This window comes from Salvelinus namaycush, chromosome 10 (genome assembly GCF_016432855.1).
Source record: "Salvelinus namaycush isolate Seneca chromosome 10, SaNama_1.0, whole genome shotgun sequence".
NCBI classification, from domain to species: domain Eukaryota; kingdom Metazoa; phylum Chordata; class Actinopteri; order Salmoniformes; family Salmonidae; genus Salvelinus; species Salvelinus namaycush.
Genome location: NC_052316.1, coordinates 25355786 through 25374277, shown reverse-complemented (window position 1 = coordinate 25374277; position 18492 = coordinate 25355786). Strand labels below are relative to the sequence as shown.

The following is an 18492-nucleotide window of genomic DNA, read 5'->3' as shown; positions in this document are numbered from 1 at the left end:
TGAGCTGTAGCAGCAACGAACAGCTGTTTGATGAGCTGTAGCAGCAACGAACAGCTGTTTGATGAGCTGTAGCAGCAACGAACAGCTGTTTGATGAGCTGTAGCAGCAACGAACAGCTGTTTGATGAGCTGTAGCAGCAACGAACAGCTGTTTGATGAGCTGTAGCAGCAACGAACAGCTGTTTGATGAGCTGTAGCAGCAACGAACAGCTGTTTGATGAGCTGTAGCAGCAACGAACAGCTGTTTGATGAGCTGTAGCAGCAACGAACAGCTGTTTGATGAGCTGTAGCAGCAACGAACAGCTGTTTGATGAGCTGTAGCAGCAACGAACAGCTGTTTGATGAGCTGTAGCAGCAACGAACAGCTGTTTGATGAGCTGTAGCAGCAACGAACAGCTGTTTGATGAGCTGTAGCAGCAACGAACAGCTGTTTGATGAGCTGTAGCAGCAACGAACAGCTGTTTGATGAGCTGTAGCAGCAACGAACAGCTGTTTGATGAGCTGTAGCAGCAACGAACAGCTGTTTGATGAGCTGTAGCAGCAACGAACAGCTGTTTGATGAGCTGTAGCAGCAACGAACAGCTGTTTGATGAGCTGTAGCAGCAACGAACAGCTGTTTGATGAGATGTAGCAGCAACAAACAGCTGTTTGATGAGATGTAGCAGCAACAAACAGCTGTTTGATGAGATGTAGCAGCAACAAACAGCTGTTTGATGAGATGTAGCAGCAACAAACAGCTGTTTGATGAGATGTAGCAGCAACAAACAGCTGTTTGATGAGCTGTAGCAGCAACAAACAGCTGTTTGATGAGCTGTAGCAGCAACGAACGAGCTGTTTGATGAGCTGTAGCAGCAACGAACGAGCTGTTTGATGAGCTGTAGCAGCAACGAACGAGCTGTTTGATGAGCTGTAGCAGCAACGAACGAGCTGTTTGATGAGCTGTAGCAGCAACGAACGAGCTGTTTGATGAGCTGTAGCAGCAACGAACGAGCTGTTTGATGAGCTGTAGCAGCAACGAACGAGCTGTTTGATGAGCTGTAGCAGCAACGAACGAGCTGTTTGATGAGCTGTAGCAGCAACGAACGAGCTGTTTGATGAGCTGTAGCAGCAACGAACGAGCTGTTTGATGAGCTGTAGCAGCAACGAACGAGCTGTTTGATGAGCTGTAGCAGCAACGAACGAGCTGTTTGATGAGCTGTAGCAGCAACGAACGAGCTGTTTGAGCTGTAGCAGCAACGAACAGCTGTTTGAGCTGTAGCAGCAACGAACGAGCTGTTTGATGAGCTGTAGCAGCAACGAACAGCTGTTTGATGAGCTGTAGCAGCAACGAACGAGCTGTTTGATGAGCTGTAGCTGTAGCAGCAACGAACGAGCTGTTTGATGAGCTGTAGCAGCAACGAACGAGCTGTTTGATGAGCTGTAGCTGTAGCAGCAACGAACGAGCTGTTTGATGAGCTGTAGCAGCAACGAACGAGCTGTTTGATGAGCTGTAGCAGCAACGAACAGCTGTTTGATGAGCTGTAGCAGCAACGAACGAGCTGTAGCAGCAATGAACGAGCTGTTTGAGCTGTAGCAGCAACGAACGAGCTGTTTGATGAGCTGTAGTAGCAACGAACAAGCTGTTTGATGAGCTGTAGCAGCAACGAACAAGCTGTTTGATGAGCTGTAGCAGCAACGAAGGAGCTGTTTGATGAGCTGTAGCAGCAACGAACGAGCTGTTTGATGAGCTGTAGCAGCAACGAACGAGCTGTTTGAGCTGTAGCAGCAACGAACAGCTGTTTGATGAGCTGTAGCAGCAACAAACAGCTGTTTGATCAGCTGTAGCAGCAACGAACAGCTGTTTGATGAGCTGTAGCAGCAACGAACAGCTGTTTGATGAGCTGTAGCAGCAACGAACGAGCTTTTTGATGAGCTGTAGCAGCAACGAACGAGCTGTTTGATGAGCTGTAGCAGCAACGAACGAGCTGTTTGATGAGCTGTAGCAGCAACGAACGAGCTGTTTGATGAGCTGTAGCAGCAACGAACGAGCTGTTTGATGAGCTGTAGCAGCAACGAACGAGCTGTTTGATGAGCTGTAGCAGCAACGAACGAGCTGTTTGATGAGCTGTAGCAGCAACGAACGAGCTGTTTGATGAGCTGTAGCAGCAACGAACAGCTGTTTGATGAGCTGTAGCAGCAACGAACAGCTGTTTGATGAGCTGTAGCAGCAACGAACAGCTGTTTGATGAGCTGTAGCAGCAACGAACAGCTGTTTGATGAGCTGTAGCAGCAACGAACAGCTGTTTGATGAGCTGTAGCAGCAACAAACAGCTGTTTGATGAGCTGTAGCAGCAACGAACGAGCTGTTTGATGAGCTGTAGCAGCAACGAACGAGCTGTTTGATGAGCTGTAGCAGCAACGAACGAGCTGTTTGATGAGCTGTAGCAGCAACGAACGAGCTGTTTGATGAGCTGTAGCAGCAACGAACGAGCTGTTTGATGAGCTGTAGCAGCAACGAACGAGCTGTTTGATGAGCTGTAGCAGCAACGAACGAGCTGTTTGATGAGCTGTAGCAGCAACGAACGAGCTGTTTGATGAGCTGTAGCAGCAACGAACGAGCTGTTTGATGAGCTGTAGCAGCAACGAACGAGCTGTTTGATGAGCTGTAGCAGCAACGAACGAGCTGTTTGATGAGCTGTAGCAGCAACGAACGAGCTGTTTGATGAGCTGTAGCAGCAACGAACGAGCTGTTTGATGAGCTGTAGCAGCAACGAACGAGCTGTTTGATGAGCTGTAGCAGCAACAAACAGCTGTTTGATGAGCTGTAGCAGCAACGAACGAGCTGTTTGATGAGCTGTAGCAGCAACGAACGAGCTGTTTGATGAGCTGTAGCAGCAACGAACGAGCTGTTTGATGAGCTGTAGCAGCAACGAACGAGCTGTTTGATGAGCTGTAGCAGCAACGAACAGCTGTTTGATGAGCTGTAGCAGCAACGAACGAGCTGTTTGATGAGCTGTAGCAGCAACGAACGAGCTGTTTGATGAGCTGTAGCAGCAACGAACAGCTGTTTGATGAGCTGTAGCAGCAACGAACAGCTGTTTGATGAGCTGTAGCAGCAACGAACAGCTGTTTGATGAGCTGTAGCAGCAACGAACGAGCTGTTTGATGAGCTGTAGCAGCAACGAACGAGCTGTTTGATGAGCTGTAGCAGCAACGAACAGCTGTTTGATGAGCTGTAGCAGCAACGAACGAGCTGTAGCAGCAACGAACGAGCTGTTTGATGAGCTTTTTGGGGGGGCCAAAAGCCGGCTATTACCGGCTAACACACAAACCCTGACACACACCTAACCCTGTCTCTTTCCCTAGGTTCCTGAGATCCAGTACTTTGGGGCTAGTGCCCTCCACACTAAGATATCACGCTACTGGTCTGACATCCCCTCTGACCAGTATGAGACCTTAAAGACTCAACTCTTCTCCCAGATCGCCTGCTTCTCCTCCGGGTCCAAGATGGTGGGTAGATGGATGGATGGGAGGATGAGTAGATGGATGGATTTATTAGATAAGGGATGGGCTACTTTGTGTGAGGGCCACAAAAAAACACAACTCATCATGAGGGGCCACAGTGGCTCGTGGGTCTGCGTACCCACATTCATACCCCCCCATACCTTGCGAGCAAATCATTTTTAACGGCCCCCCTCGTGACTGTGAAGAGACAGAAAATCTGTTTAAAAGTTCACTTTCCTGGTAAACATTTTGCCATGGGGCGGAGAAAAGATTTTCAATTTTAATTCAAAAATAGCATTTATACAGCTAATTTCCTACAATTCTACACATTTTGCCATGGGGCAGAGAGAAAAAATTTGCATTTTTACAGCTAATTTCCTGCAATTCTACACATTTTGCCATAGGGTGGAGGCAAATGTTTGCAGTTTTTAATATGATAACTGATGATCAATGGGCCCCACCCCGGTCAGTAATTTGACCATGCTTACTACAAGTTTAGATAGTCTAGCGGCCAGCTAATTTACTAATTTAAAATGTTTTTGCTGACATGGGCTAATTGAGTGACTGCTGATGCACAACCACATTTTGAAATTGGACCTTGTACTCTATTATTCTAACTCTCAACAGTAATTTGAGACCCTGACAGAGTCCCCCCCCCCCCCCCCCATATTTTTTTTTTTGAATTGGTTCACGGGCCGCCAGTTGCCCATCCCTGTATTAGATCATTGAAAATACATACAACTGGAGCTAAATGCCTTAAAACCATCAAGTATAGTAAATAAAATGAAGTCATAGATTACAGTACGTCGTTGTGGTCCTGTTTCCAAGGTGCTGACGCGTCTATGTGTGGCGCTGGCCTCCCTGGCCCTGAACACCATGCCAGAGGCTTGGCCAGGCGCCGTGCCAGAGATGGTACGTGTGTTCCAGGAGGAGGGAGGGGGGGTGGATGGCCGGGCCAGGTGTCTGGCCCTACTGGAGCTACTGACTGTCCTGCCTGAAGAGTTCCAGACCAGCCGTCTGCCACAGTACCGCAAGGGACAGGTGAGGGGTGCTAGAGACTGAGGGGTGCCAAAGGGCACGAGAGACAGAAACAAAGACAGACACACATCCATCTACTACTCACCACCCTCTGTCTGTAGGTGCGAGGTGCGTTGGGTCGTGAATGGGGGTCAGTGTGTCCACTGCTCCAGCAGCTGCTGCGTCGAGGGGACAGTCCCGGGGCAGTGAAGGCTCGTGTCTTGCGCTGTCTGTCCTCCTGGGTGTTGCTAGATGTCCCTCTCAGTGAGAGTGAAGGACTGGTGGAGGACTGTTTCACTGCTCTACCAGACCCCGAGCTGTTTGATACTGCCGTGGAGGCTATCGTCAACGCCATATCACAACCCGACTCCCAGAGGTGTGTACATTGCCAGGGGAGGGTGGGAGTTTGTGCCAACCCAATGACTTCAGACAAACACACAAGGTGACACGCAGTCAGTGTCTGCATTATGGAGGAGGTGGGGGTATTGTTTAAAGAGAACCAAGAGAGCAACAGATTCAGATATGGAAGACCGAGACAGAGCAGAGATAGGAAGAGCATCAGAGGGAGAGCAAGATGGGAAGGGGGAGATGGCAGCCAAGAGCACAGTGTGGGCATGGAAAGGGTATATGAGAGAAGGAGATACTGTAGAGGGGAAATAGGGATGGAGAGAAAAATACAGGCAAGGAGAGTTGACAGAAATTAAGAAAGGAGGAAAGCTGAGGGAGATGGAGGGAATACAGGGAGAGCTAACAGCCAGGAGGGGAGGAGGGAGGGAAGAAGAGGGGGGAGGCATTTCTCGGTTGGCTGGCGTTACCATGGTTACATAGCTGGGGAGCGACGTCATTGAGCTCCAATGGTAGGCACCCAGTAGCCCCTCCCCAAGAGAAAGAGAGCAAGGTAGGGATGGAAAGAGGAAGGGAGAGAAAGATGAGCGAGGTAGGGATGGAAAGAGGAAGGGAGAGAAAGATGAGCGAGGTAGGAAAAGGTGCAACATCCACCTCGGGGGCAGCAGGTTGGAGGTGTGATCACATTGCTGATAGGCCTGTTCTCGTTCTCTCTCTCTCTCTCTCTCTCTCACACTCACACTCACACTCACACGCACAAAGTACTGCTCTAGTCAACCTAATAGCTAGTCTCCTCAACATGTGTTTTTATTGCTCTAAAATAAGGCCAATTTTACTGGTGGAGGTATGAATATGGCCCTCATATTAGTGCTGGGCGATATATCAAATTCATTTGATTAATTCAAATGTTAGTATTGCAAGAAACACATTTTGTAAATATATTTTTTATTTTTATGAGCGTTTATGTTCTCATATGATCTTTTTGGTCTCGTCTCCTTCGCTCCATTCTGACAAATACGGCAGGCCACTTGATTTCAACATGTTATCAATGTGGATAGGTTAGCTGCTGTTTAAACAGTTGGAGACGAACAGAAGGGTGTGTTCATAACAAAAACTGAGCTTGCATTGAGGTATGAGACTTGAAAGCCAGATCAGTGATTATTGCAAAAAAAAAAATGCTTATAGGTATAATTTCACGAGCCCTGAATTCATTAGATTATTGTTGACTGATTGAAATGCTGTGTATTTTACCTTTCTATTGATTGATTGATTTATTTAACCTTTATTTAACCAGGTAGGCTAGTTGAGAACAAGTTCTCATTTACAACTGCGACCTGACCAAGATAAAGCAAAGCAGTTCGACACATACAACAACACAGAGTTACACATGGAATAAACAAACATAAAGTCAATAATACAGTAGAAAAAAAGTAAATTTACGTTGTGTGCAAATGAGGTAAGAAAAGGGAGGTAAGGCAATAAATAGGCCATGGTGGCGAAGTAATTACAATATAGCAATTAAACACTGGAATGGTAGATGTGCAGAAGATGAATGTGCAAGTAGAGATACTGGGGTGCAAAGGAGCAAGATAAATAAATACAGTATAGGGATGAGGTAGTTGGATGGGCTGTTTACAGATGGGATATGTACAGGTGCAGTGATCTGTGAGCTGCTCTGACAGCTGGTGCTTAAAGCAAGTGAGGGAGATATGTGTCTACAGCTTCAGTGATTTTTGCAGTTCCTTCCAGTCATTGGAAGCAGAGAACTGGAAGGAAAGGCGGCCAAAGTAGGAATTGGCTTTGGGGGTGACCAGTGAGAGATACCTGCTGGAGCGCGTGCTACGGGTGGGTGCTGCTATGGTGACCAGTAAGCTGAGATAAGATGGGGCTTTACCTAGCAAAGACTTGTAGATGACCTGGAGCCAGTGGGTTAGGCGACGAGTATGAAGCGAGGGTCAGCCAACGAGAGCGTACAGGTCGCAGTGGTGGGTAGTATATGAGGCTTTGGTGACAAAACGGATGGCACTGTGATAGACTGCATCCAATTTGTTGAGTAGAGTGTTGGAAGCTATTTTGTAAATGACATCGCCAAAGTCGAGGATCGGTAGGATGGTCAGTTTTACGAGGGTATGTTTGGCAGCATGAGTGAAGGATGCTTTGTTGCAAAATAGGAATTGGAGATGTTTAATGTGAGTCTGGAAGGAGCGTTTACAGTCTAACCAGACACCTAGGTATTTGTAGTTGTCCACATGTTCTAAGTCATGTTCAGAGTAGTGATGCTGGACGGGCAGGCGGGTGTGGGCAGCGATCGGTTGAAGAGCATGCATTTAGTTTAACTTGTATTTAAGAGCAGTTGGAGGCCATGGAACGAGAGTTGTATGGCATTGAAGCTCGTCTGGAGGTTAGTTAACACAGTGTCCAAAGAAGGGCCAGAAGTATACAGAATGGTGTCGTCTGTGTAGAGGTAGATCAGAGAATCACCAGCAGCAAGAGCGACATCATTGATGTATACAGAGAAGAGAGTCGGCCCGAGAATTGAACCCTGTGGCACCCCCATAGAGACTGCCAGAGGTCCGGACAACAGGCCCTCCGATTTGGCACACTGAACTCTATCAGAGAAGAAGTTGGTGAACCAGGCGAGGCAGTCATTTGAGAAACCAAGGCTGTTGAGTCTGCCGATAAGAATGTGGTGATTGACAGAGTCGAAAGCCTTGGCCAGGTCGATGAATAAGGCTGCACAGTATTGTTTCTTATCGATGGCGGTTATGATATCGTTTAGGACCTTGAGCGTGGCTGAGGTGCACCCATGACCAGCTCTGAAACCAGATTGCATAGCGGAGAAGGTACGGTGGGATTCGAAATGGTCGGTAATCTGTTAAGTTGGCTTTCGAAGACCTTAGAAAGGCAGGGTAGGATAGATATAGGTCTGTAGCAGTTTGGGTCTAGAGTGTCTCCCCCTTTGAAGAGGGGATGACCGCGGCTGCTTTCCAATCTTTGGGAATCTCAGACGATATGAACAGGCTAGTAATAGGGGTTGCAACAATTTTGGCAGATAATTTTAGAGAGGTTCCAGATTGTCTAGCTCGGCTCATTTGTTGGGGTCCAGATTTTGCAATTCTTTCAGAACATCAGCTATCTGGATTTGGGTGAAGAAATGGGGGAGGCTTGGGCGAGTTGCTGTGAGGGGTGCAGGGCTTTTGACTGGGGTAGGGGTAGCCAGGTGGAAAGCATGGCCAGCTGTAGAAAAGTGCTTATTGAAATGATCAATTATAGTGGATTTATCTTTTATTTGTACAACAACGCTTATTTCGAGAGAACACTTGTTTTTAAATTAGATATATATTTTGAATGTTTGAAAAAAACGAGATGATTTTTAGGCCATATCGCCCACCCCGAAAAAAATCAATTAGATTTGAAAAGGACAGAGTTTGTATATGTGTTTGCGTGTGCCTGTGTTTGTGTTTGGCCACACTAGAGTCAGGGCAGAAGGATTATCACTATCTATCCCCAGACAATTATCTCAATCCTTCCTTCTTCCCTTTCCTTCACTTAAAATCTTTCTATCTCTCTCCCAGGCTCTCTCTTTCCCCCATTTTCCTCCCTTTCTCTCTCTCTGCCTTCTTCTCTCCTCTCCCTATATCTCCTCCTCCACCTCTCTCCTCCTTTTTAATTACAGTGACGCTCTGAGATGGGGAAATTAGTTGCCTGGCAACAGGATGCCGTTGGACCAATAGCATTCTCCCAAATGACTTGACTGTAATATGGTTAAACAGAGAGAAGGAGAACGGGAGGGAGAAAGGAGAAAGATGGAGGTGAAAAGAGAGAGAGGAGTCTTTCAAATTCATTAGAGTTTTAAGGGGAGGAGAAAGAAAAGCGAGAGAGAGAGCGGGAAGCGGAGGTCTGTGTGTCAACGGTAGACAGTCTGTCTCAGTGGAATCTATAGGATGTCAGGTTTCGTACAATAGAGAGACGCACATACTCATACCCCAAAGCCCTCTGAGTAACACAGAAATATACAGAAACACACACTGCATTAAATAACAGCCCAACCTGGGAGATTTAGTCATCATTCATTTTTAATGGGCTGACTTGGAGATGCAGGTCGTGTACTCTTAGCTGAGGGAAGGGGTTACTTTGTGAAAGCTTGAGTGTGTGAGACAGAAGTAGAGAGAGTGTATTTTGAAGGTCGGGGGAAAGAGGAGGTTTGGAATAGGTGCTTTATGGAAGATTAACACTGTGTGTGTGGCTTGTTGTCATGCAGGTGGTACAGAATCCTTCATGATAATGTCAATAAGGGGACACATGAATATTCAGTAGTCAGAACCAATGACACTGCAAGGTTGGGGGGAAGAGTGATATTACCCAGAGCAAGTGTGGTTGTGTGTGTGTGAGCATGCCCAATGCAGACAGCAGGGGAACAGACATATAGATGTGGGAGAATTAAATAGGTGTGTGTCTGAGCGAGGGAGAGTATATGTGGTGGGTGTGTGTCTGAGCGAGGGAGAGTGTATGTGGTGTGTGTGTCTGAGCGAGGGAGAGTGTATGTGGTGTGTGTGTCTGAGCGAGGGAGAGTATGTGATTGGTGTGTGTCTGAGCGAGGGAGAGTGTATGTGGTGGGTGTGTGTGGTGGATGTGTGTATGTGGTGGGTGTGTCTAAGCGAGGGAGAGTGTATGTGGTGTGTGTGTCTGAGCGAGGGAGAGTGTATGTGGTGGGTGTGTGTCTGAGCGAGGGAGAGTATGTGATTGGTGTGTGTCTGAGCGAGGGAGAGTGTATGTGGTGGGTGTGTGTCTGAGCGAGGGAGAGTGTATATGGTGGGTGTGTGTGGTGGATGTGTGTATGTGGTGGGTGTGTGTCTAAGCGAGGGAGAGTGTATGTGGTGGGTGTGTGTCTAAGCGAGGGAGAGTATATGTGGTGGGTGTGTGTCTAAGCGAGGGAGAGTGTATGTGGTGGGTGTGTCTAAGCGAGGGAGAGTATATGTGGTGGGTGTGTCTAAGCGAGGGAGAGTATATGTGGTGGGTGTGTCTAAGCGAGGGAGAGTGTATGTGGTGGGTGTGTGTCTAAGCGAGGGAGAGTGTATGTGGTGGGTGTGTGTCTAAGCGAGGGAGAGTGTATGTGGTGGGTGTGTCTAAGCAAGGGAGAGTATATGTGGTGGGTGTGTGTCTAAGCGAGGGAGAGTGTATGTGGTGGGTGTGTCTAAGCAAGGGAGAGTATATGTGGTGGGTGTGTGTCTAAGCGAGGGAGAGTATATGTGGTGGGTGTGTCTAAGTGAGGGAGAATGTATGTGGTGGGTGTGTCTAAGCGAGGGAGAGTGTATGTGGTGGGTGTGTCTAAGCGAGGGAGAGTGTATGTGGTGGGTGTGTCTAAGCGAGGGAGAGTATATGTGGTGGGTGTGTCTAAGCGAGGGAGAGTGTATGTGGTGGGTGTGTGTCTAAGCGAGGGAGAGTGTATGTGGTGGGTGTGTGTCTAAGCGAGGGAGAGTGTATGTGGTGGGTGTGTCTAAGCAAGGGAGAGTATATGTGGTGGGTGTGTGTCTAAGCGAGGGAGAGTGTATGTGGTGGGTGTGTCTAAGCAAGGGAGAGTATATGTGGTGGGTGTGTGTCTAAGCGAGGGAGAGTATATGTGGTGGGTGTGTCTAAGCGAGGGAGAATGTATGTGGTGGGTGTGTCTAAGCGAGGGAGAGTGTATGTGGTGGGTGTGTCTAAGCGAGGGAGAGTGTATGTGGTGTGTGTGTCTGAGCGAGGGAGAGTGTACGTGGTGGGTGTGTCTAAGCGAGGGAGAGTGTATGTGGTGGGTGTGTGTCTAAGCGAGGGAGAGTGTATGTGGTGGGTGTGTGTATAAGCGAGGGAGAGTGTATGTGGTGGGTGTGTGTCTAAGCGAGGGAGAGTGTATGTGGTGGGTGTGTGTCTAAGCGAGGGAGAGTGTATGTGGTGGGTGTGTGTCTAAGCGAGGGAGAGTGTATGTGGTGGGTGTGTCTAAGCGAGGGAGAGTATATGTGGTGGGTGTGTGTCTAAGCGAGGGAGAGTGTATGTGGTGGGTGTGTGTCTAAGCGAGGGAGAGTGTATGTGGTGGGTGTGTCTAAGCGAGGGAGAGTGTATGTGGTGGGTGTGTGTCTGAGCGAGGGAGAGTGTACAGTTGAAGTCGGAAGTTTACATACTCTTAGGTTGGAGTCATTCAAACTCGGTTTTTCAACCACTCCACACATTTCTTCCCACCAACAAACTATAGTTTTGGCAAGTTGGTTAGGACATCTACTTTGTGCATGACACAAGTAATTTTTCCAACAATTGTTTACAGACAGATTATTTCACTTATAATTCACTGTATCACAATTCCAGTAGGCCAGAAGTTTACACACACTAAATTGACTGTGCCTTTAAACAGCTTGGAAAATTCCAGAAAATTATGTAATGGCTTTAGAAGCTTCTGATAGGCTAATTGACATAATTTGAGTCAATTGGAGGTGTACCTGTGGATGTATTTCAAGGCCTACCTTCAAACTCAGTGGCTCTTTGCTTGACATCATGGGAAAATCAAAAGAAATCAGCCAAGACCTCAGAAGAAAAATTGTAGACCTTCACAAGTCTGGTTCATCCTTGGGATCAATTTCCAAATGCCTGAAGGTACCACGTTCATCTGTACAAACAATAGTACGCAAGTATAAACATCATGGGACCACGCAGCCGTCATACCGCTCAGGAAGGAGACTCGTTCTGTCTTCTAGAGATGAACGTACTTTGGTGCGAAAAGTGTAAATCAATCCCAGAACAGCAAAGGTACAAAAGTATCTATATCCACAGTAAAACGATTCCTATATCGACATGACCTAAAAGGCCACTCAGCAAGGAAGAAGCCACTGCTCCAAAACCACCATAAAAAAGCCAGACTACGGTTTGCAACTGCACATGGGGACAAAGATCGTACTTTTTGGATAAATGTCCTCTGGTCTGATGAAACAAAAATACAACTGTTTGGCCATGATGACCATCATTGTGTTTGGAGGAAAAAGGGGGAGGGTTGCAATCTGAAGAACACCATCCCAACTGTGAATCGGGATGGCAGCATCATGTTGTGGGGGTGCTTTGCTGCAGGAGGGACTGGTGCACTTCACAAAATAGATGGCATCATGAGGAGGAAAATTATGTTGACATATTGAAGCAACATCTCAAGACATCAGTCAGAAAGTTAAAGCTTGTTCGCAAATGGGTCTTACAAATGGACAATGACCCCAAGCATACTTCCAAAGTTGTGGAAAAATGGCTTAAGGACAACAAAGTCAAGGTATTGGAGTGGCCATCACCGAGCCCTGACCTCAATCCTATAGAACATTTGTGGAGAGAACTGAAAAAGCGTGTGTGCGCAAGGAGGCCTACAAACCTGACTCAGTTACACCAGCTCTGTCAGGAGGAATGGGCCAACATTGACCCAACTTATTGTGGGAAGCTTGTGGAAGGCTACCCGAAACGTTTGACCCAAGTTAAACAATTTAAAGGCAGTGCTACCAAATACTAATTGAGTGTATGTAAACTTCTGACCCACTGGGAATGTGATGAAAGAAATAAAAGCTGAAAGAAATAATTCCCTCTACTATTATTCTGACATTTCACATTCTTAAATAAAGTGGTGATCCTAACTGACCAGACAAGGAATTCTTACTAGGATTAAATGTCAGGAATTGTGAAAAACTGAGTTTAAATGTATTTGGTTAAGGTGAATATAAACTTCCGACTTCAACTGTATGTGGTGTGTGTCTGAGCGAGGGAGAGTGTATGTGGTGTGTGTGTGTGTGTGTGCATCCAGATAGACAATAGATACATTAGAAAGGGCTGAGACAGCAGAAAGAACAGACCAGAGTAATTGAAGCCTAACAAAGCAACAGAGAGATGGAGCTGGTGAAAAGTAAAGATGTATGTGTTTGCGTGGCAGGGATGGGATGGGGGGGGAAGAGGGGGATGTGTGCAGCGTGTCTTCACAGGATCAGAGAAAGAATGGCTTGGGAAAAGATTTAGTTTGAAGTAAACAAGACAGCTATACGCCTCCAGTTTTTCCAATAGTACAGTATGTGAACTAACTCACTTGTGTGTGTCTCTCTCTCTCTGTATCTCCTTCTCCCCCTCTCTCTGTATCTCTGTTTCTCCCCCTCTCTCTGCATATCTTTCTGTCTCTCTCTGTAGGTATGTGAACACCCTGCTGAAGCTGGTTCCCCAGGTCTTGTCCCTGCAGGAGCAGCTGAGAGAGGCCGTCCAGAACGGAGACATGGAGACATCACACGGAATCTGTCGCATTGCTGTCGCACTGGGCGAGAACCACTCCAGGTGTGTGTGTTTGTTGGTCCCCAAAAAGCCCTCACGAGTACACTAAAACACAATTGTGTATGCGCTGTCCCCTCTAAATCATCAACCAATCATTCCTTTCACTTCCCCTCCTCACACTCCTTGGTGACATAATTGATGCTTCTGGATTAATTATCACAAACCAATCAAGAAATAATCAGATAAGATGATGTGTTCAGCTCCAAGTGCATGCCAACCCTGGTAAACAAGCTGTTTGTTTGTTATTGTGTTGTTCTGCAGGGTCTCCCAAGGCCTCATGTCTCACTGTGTATGTCAATATCTCCAGTCTGAACCTTTCACCTGTCACTCTATCTAGAGAAACAGTCCTGCCTGTCCCACCTCACCTCATTCTATTTAGAGAACCAGCCCTGCCTGTCCCACCCCACCTCACCTCACTCTATCTAGAGAAACAGTCCTGCCTGTCCCACCCCACCTCACTCTATCTAGAGAAACAGTCCTGCCTGTCCCACCTCACCTCACCTCACTCTATCTAGAGAAACAGTCCTGCCTGTCCCACCCCACCTCACCTCACTCTATCTAGAGAAACAGTCCTGCCTGTCCCACCCCACCCCACCTCACCTCACTCTATCTAGAGAAACAGTCCTGCCTGTCCCACCCCACCTCACTCTATCTAGAGAAACAGTCCTGCCTGTCCCACCCCACCTCATCTCACTCTATCTAGAGAACCAGCCCTGCCTGTCCCACCCCACCTCACCTCACCTCACCTCACTCTATCTAGAGAAACAGTCCTGCCTGTCCCACCCCACCTCACCTCACTCTATCTAGAGAAACAGACCTGCCTGTCCCACCTCACCCTATCTAGAGCAACAGCCCTGCCTGTCCCACCCCACCCTATCTAGAGAAACAGCGCTGCCTGTCCCACCTCACTCTATCTAGAGAAACAGTCCTGCCTGTCCCACCCCACTCTATCTAGAGAAACAGCCCTGCCTGTCCCACCCCACCTCACCCTATCTAGAGAAACAGCCCTGCCTGTCCCACCTCACCTTACTCTATCTAGAGAAACAGCCCTGCCTGTCCCACCTCACCTCACTCTATCTAGAGAAACAGCCTTGCCTGTCCCACCCCACCTCACCTCACTCTATCTGGAGAAACAGCCCTGCCTGTCCCACCCCACCTCACCCTATCTAGAGAAACAGCCTTGCCTGTCCCACCTCACCTCACTCTATCTAGAGAAACAGCCCTGCCTGTCCCACCCCACCTCACCCTATCTAGAGAAACATCCCTGCCTGTCCCACCCCACCTCACTCTATATAGAGAAACATCCCTGCCTGTCCCACCCCACCTCACCTCACTCTCCTTAACTACTGACCTAGTTTACTTGGCTTCGTCCGTTTCTCTCACTTACTTTCTCGCTCCTGTTTTCTCTCTATCTCTCTCTCAGGGCTCTTTTGGAGCAGGTAGAGCACTGGCAGGGCTTTCTGGCTTTGGTCAACATGATCATGTTCTGTACTGGGATACCAGGACACTACCCAGTCAACGAGACGACCAGCTCCCTCACACTCACCTTCTGGTACACACTACAGGTATGCACCCTAACCCCTGCACTGTAACCCAGTCCCCTACACTTTAACCCAGGACACTAACGTTACACCCTAACCCCAACTACCCTGTTCAGAATACCACCACTTAACAGCACACACTTTCTCTCTTTCCAGGACGACATCATGTCGTTTGACTCTGAGAGACAGGCGGTGTATCTGCAGGTTTATAGACCAGTGTATTTCCAGCTGGTGGATGTTCTGCTGCATAAAGCCCAGTTCCCCTCTGACCAGGAGTACGCATCATGGTCCTCGGATGAGAAGGAGCAGTTCAGGATCTACAGGTACAAGAGTGTGGATGGGGATGTGTGTGTGTGAGAGAGAGAAATGTGATTTGCTGACAGGTCTATTGGTCAGCAGATGAGCGTGTGTGATTGTACCAGCCTGTAAGTTAAGTGGCAGATGAGCGTGTGTGATTGTACCAGCCTGTAAGTTAAGTGGCAGATGAGCGTGTGTGATTGTACCAGCCTGTAAGTTAAGTGGCAGATGAGCGTGTGTGATTGTACCAGCCTGTAAGTTAAGTGGCAGATGAGCGTGTGTGATTGTACCAGCCTGTAAGTTAAGTGGCAGATGAGCGTGTGTGATTGTACCAGCCTGTAAGTTAAGTGGCAGATGAGCGTGTGTGATTGTACCAGCCTGTAAGTTAAGTGGCAGATGATCGTGTGTGATTGTACCAGCCTGTAAGTTAAGTGGCACAAATGTCTTATGGATGAAAACGTTTGTCTGAGTAACAGATCATCAGATGCTCAGAAGCACATTACTAACAGCACAGTATGAAATCAAGCCCTGCTGTTAGTCCCTGCAGAGTTAAATGGTGCCTTCTATTTCAAATCAAATTTTATTTGTCACATGCTCTGAGTACAACAGGTGTAAACCTTACAGTGAAATGCTTACTTATACGCCCTAACCAACAATGCAGCTTTTAGTAAATACCTACAAAAAAAGTAAGAGATAAGAAAAACAAATAATTAAAAGAGCAGCAGTAAAATAACAATAGCGAGGCTATATACAGGGGGTACCGGTACAGAGTCAATGTGCGGGGGCACCGGTGTCGTGGCAATTGAGGTAATATGTACATGTAAGTAGAGTTATTAAAGTGACTATGCATAGATAATAACAGAGTAGCAGCAGTGTAGAAGAGGGGGGGTGCAAATAATCTGGGTAGCCATTTGATTAGGTGTTCAGGAGTCTTATGGCTTGGGTGTAGAAGCTGTTTAGAAGCTTCTTGGTCCTAGACTTGTCGCTCCGGTACAGCTTGCCGTGCGGTAGCAGAGAGAACTGTCTATGACTAGGGTGGCTGGAGTCTTTGACAATTTTTAGGGCCTTCCTCTGACACCGCCTGGTATAGAGGTCCTGGATGGCAGGAAGCTTTGCCCCGGTGATGTACTGGGCCATACGCACTACCCTCTGTAGTGCCTTGCGATCAGAGGCCGAGCAGTTGCCATACCAGGCAGTGATGCAAACCGTCAGGATGCTCTCGATGGTGCAGCTGTAAAACCTTTTGAGGATCCATGTCAAATCTTTTCAGTCTCCTGAGGGGGAATAGGTTTTGTTGTGCCCTCTTCACGACTGTCTTGGTGTGCTGATTTCAGGTGTAAACCAGGGATGCAAACTAGTCACCTTTTGGCAAAGTTTGCTGTTTTGAATCCAAAATAGGTGATCCGTGTAGATCCGATGAGAAAAGATCACTACTGGCTGTAAGCGAACGAGTGATGCGCATTTGGAGCAATACTGGCTGCTGTATCCAAGGCTCAGCCAATCATTTACATAACAACAGAATGCAGCGCAGCACGCGACTGAAGAAAGAAGAGACAACCAACTTACTAGTTACAGCATCAGCGCGCCTCTGGAAAGGCAGCTTGTCAGTTACAGCAGCGTGTCCCCTGAACGATAAGGAAGAGGTAAGGTTAGGTGAGAAGCCTGACCACGGAGACAGGGTGAGAAGGTGATGAAGCGTACTTCATGAGCTGTAACTGAAAACAACTGGCATTTGGAAAGTTTGAGGTGAGGGAGAAAGTGTGGTGGAACAAGTATTAGCATTGTTGAGTATCTTCCTAGCTGGATCCTATTTTCCGTTAGCTAGCCAGAGAAATGTTGAGCAACATTAGCCAACTTATTTGATCATATAATAGAGTTTATGGTGTGAAATTTGCTTGCTAATAAAACGTTACAACATCAAATGAGCTAACATTAGTAACCTAACTAATTCTCTATAGTATTAACTGGTATACGACTCCTTTCTGTTCCTCAAGTTACAACGCGTTAGTTGCTTACTGGACCCTGGCAATCTGTGTGAAATGTTAACGAACTAACCGCTATCTGTTAACTAATGTTTTCCCTCTACAGTATGTGGTTAATTTTCAGAATAAGAGAATTAAGTAAAAATTAGGCGTTGCTTGTTAAATAAGTGGATTCAGGAATCCAGTGTAGCTGGAGCTGGGCCTGGCTTATTAAACTGGATGCCATTATAGAGGTGAAAGGAACATTAAAAACTTTCCCTCTTTCTCACTTTTGCTGGCATATTGTAGAACAGATGTACACTTTCTGCCTGTGGACAAGGTAATAATGTGCAGTGTAGCCCAAAGATATTGTTTTTGTTGTGTTGAACTTGACAGTAACACATGTGAGTGAGGGAGGATTATAATATTGTTTACTCAGTGAATGTTATCTTTGCACACATGTAGCCTTGTGCACTTGATCAATGTCTATAGTGGCCACTATAATAGAGCAAAAATAGAATGCCTGTTTGTTTCATTCTATTTCTACTTTAAGATGTTTTTTTCCCCAAGTGCAATATTTAGATGTGTGTGGTCACAAGCGTTCTATTATAAAGGCTGTCATGGTAACAAGCGTTCTATTATAAAGGCTGTCATGGTCACAAGCGTTCTATTATAAAGGCTGTCATGGTCACAAGCGTTCTATTATAAAGGCTGTCATGGTCACAAGCGTTCTATTATAAAGGCTGTCATGGTAACAAGCGTTCTATTATAAAGGCTGTCATGGTAACAAGCGTTCTATTATAAAGGCTGTCATGGTCACAAGCGTTCTATTATAAAGGCTGTCATGGTCACAAGCGTTCTATTATAAAGGCTGTCATGGTAACAAGCGTTCTATTATAAAGGCTGTCATGGTAACAAGCGTTCTATTATAAAGGCTGTCATGGTAACAAGCGTTCTATTATAAAGGCTGTCATGGTAACAAGCGTTCTATTATAAAGGCTGTCATGGTCACAAGCGTTCTATTATAAAGGCTGTCATGGTAACAAGCGTTCTATTATAAAGGCTGTCATGGTAACAAGCGTTCTATTATAAAGGCTGTCATGGTCACAAGCGTTCTATTATAAAGGCTGTCATGGTAACAAGCGTTCTATTATAAAGGCTGTCATGGTAACAAGCGTTCTATTATAAAGGCTGTCATGGTAACAAGCGTTCTATTATAAAGGCTGTCATGGTCACAAGCGTTCTATTATAAAGGCTGTCATGGTCACAAGCGTTCTATTATAAAGGCTGTCATGGTCACAAGCGTTCTATTATAAAGGCTGTCATGGTCACAAGCGTTCTATTATAAAGGCTGTCATGGTAACAAGCGTTCTATTATAAAGGCTGTCATGGTAACAAGCGTTCTATTATAAAGGCTGTCATGGTAACAAGCGTTCTATTATAAAGGCTGTCATGGTAACAAGCGTTCTATTATAAAGGCTGTCATGGTAACAAGCGTTCTATTATAAAGGCTGTCATGGTAACAAGCGTTCTATTATA

The 18492-nt window shown here is 46.6% G+C and overlaps 1 protein-coding gene across 1 annotated transcript in view; it reads left to right on the top strand.

Annotated features, from left to right (window-relative positions):
* The window catches only part of ipo13 (importin 13), a 43715-nt gene that overhangs the window by 11780 nt on the left and 13443 nt on the right, over window positions 1-18492 (top strand). Inside the window, exons 3-8 of the mRNA XM_039001687.1 lie at window positions 3345-3488; window positions 4311-4523; window positions 4622-4875; window positions 13017-13157; window positions 14578-14719; window positions 14852-15018. Of these exons, the coding sequence (XP_038857615.1) occupies window positions 3345-3488; window positions 4311-4523; window positions 4622-4875; window positions 13017-13157; window positions 14578-14719; window positions 14852-15018 (1061 nt within the window). The remainder of the gene's footprint in view (window positions 1-3344; window positions 3489-4310; window positions 4524-4621; window positions 4876-13016; window positions 13158-14577; window positions 14720-14851; window positions 15019-18492) is intronic.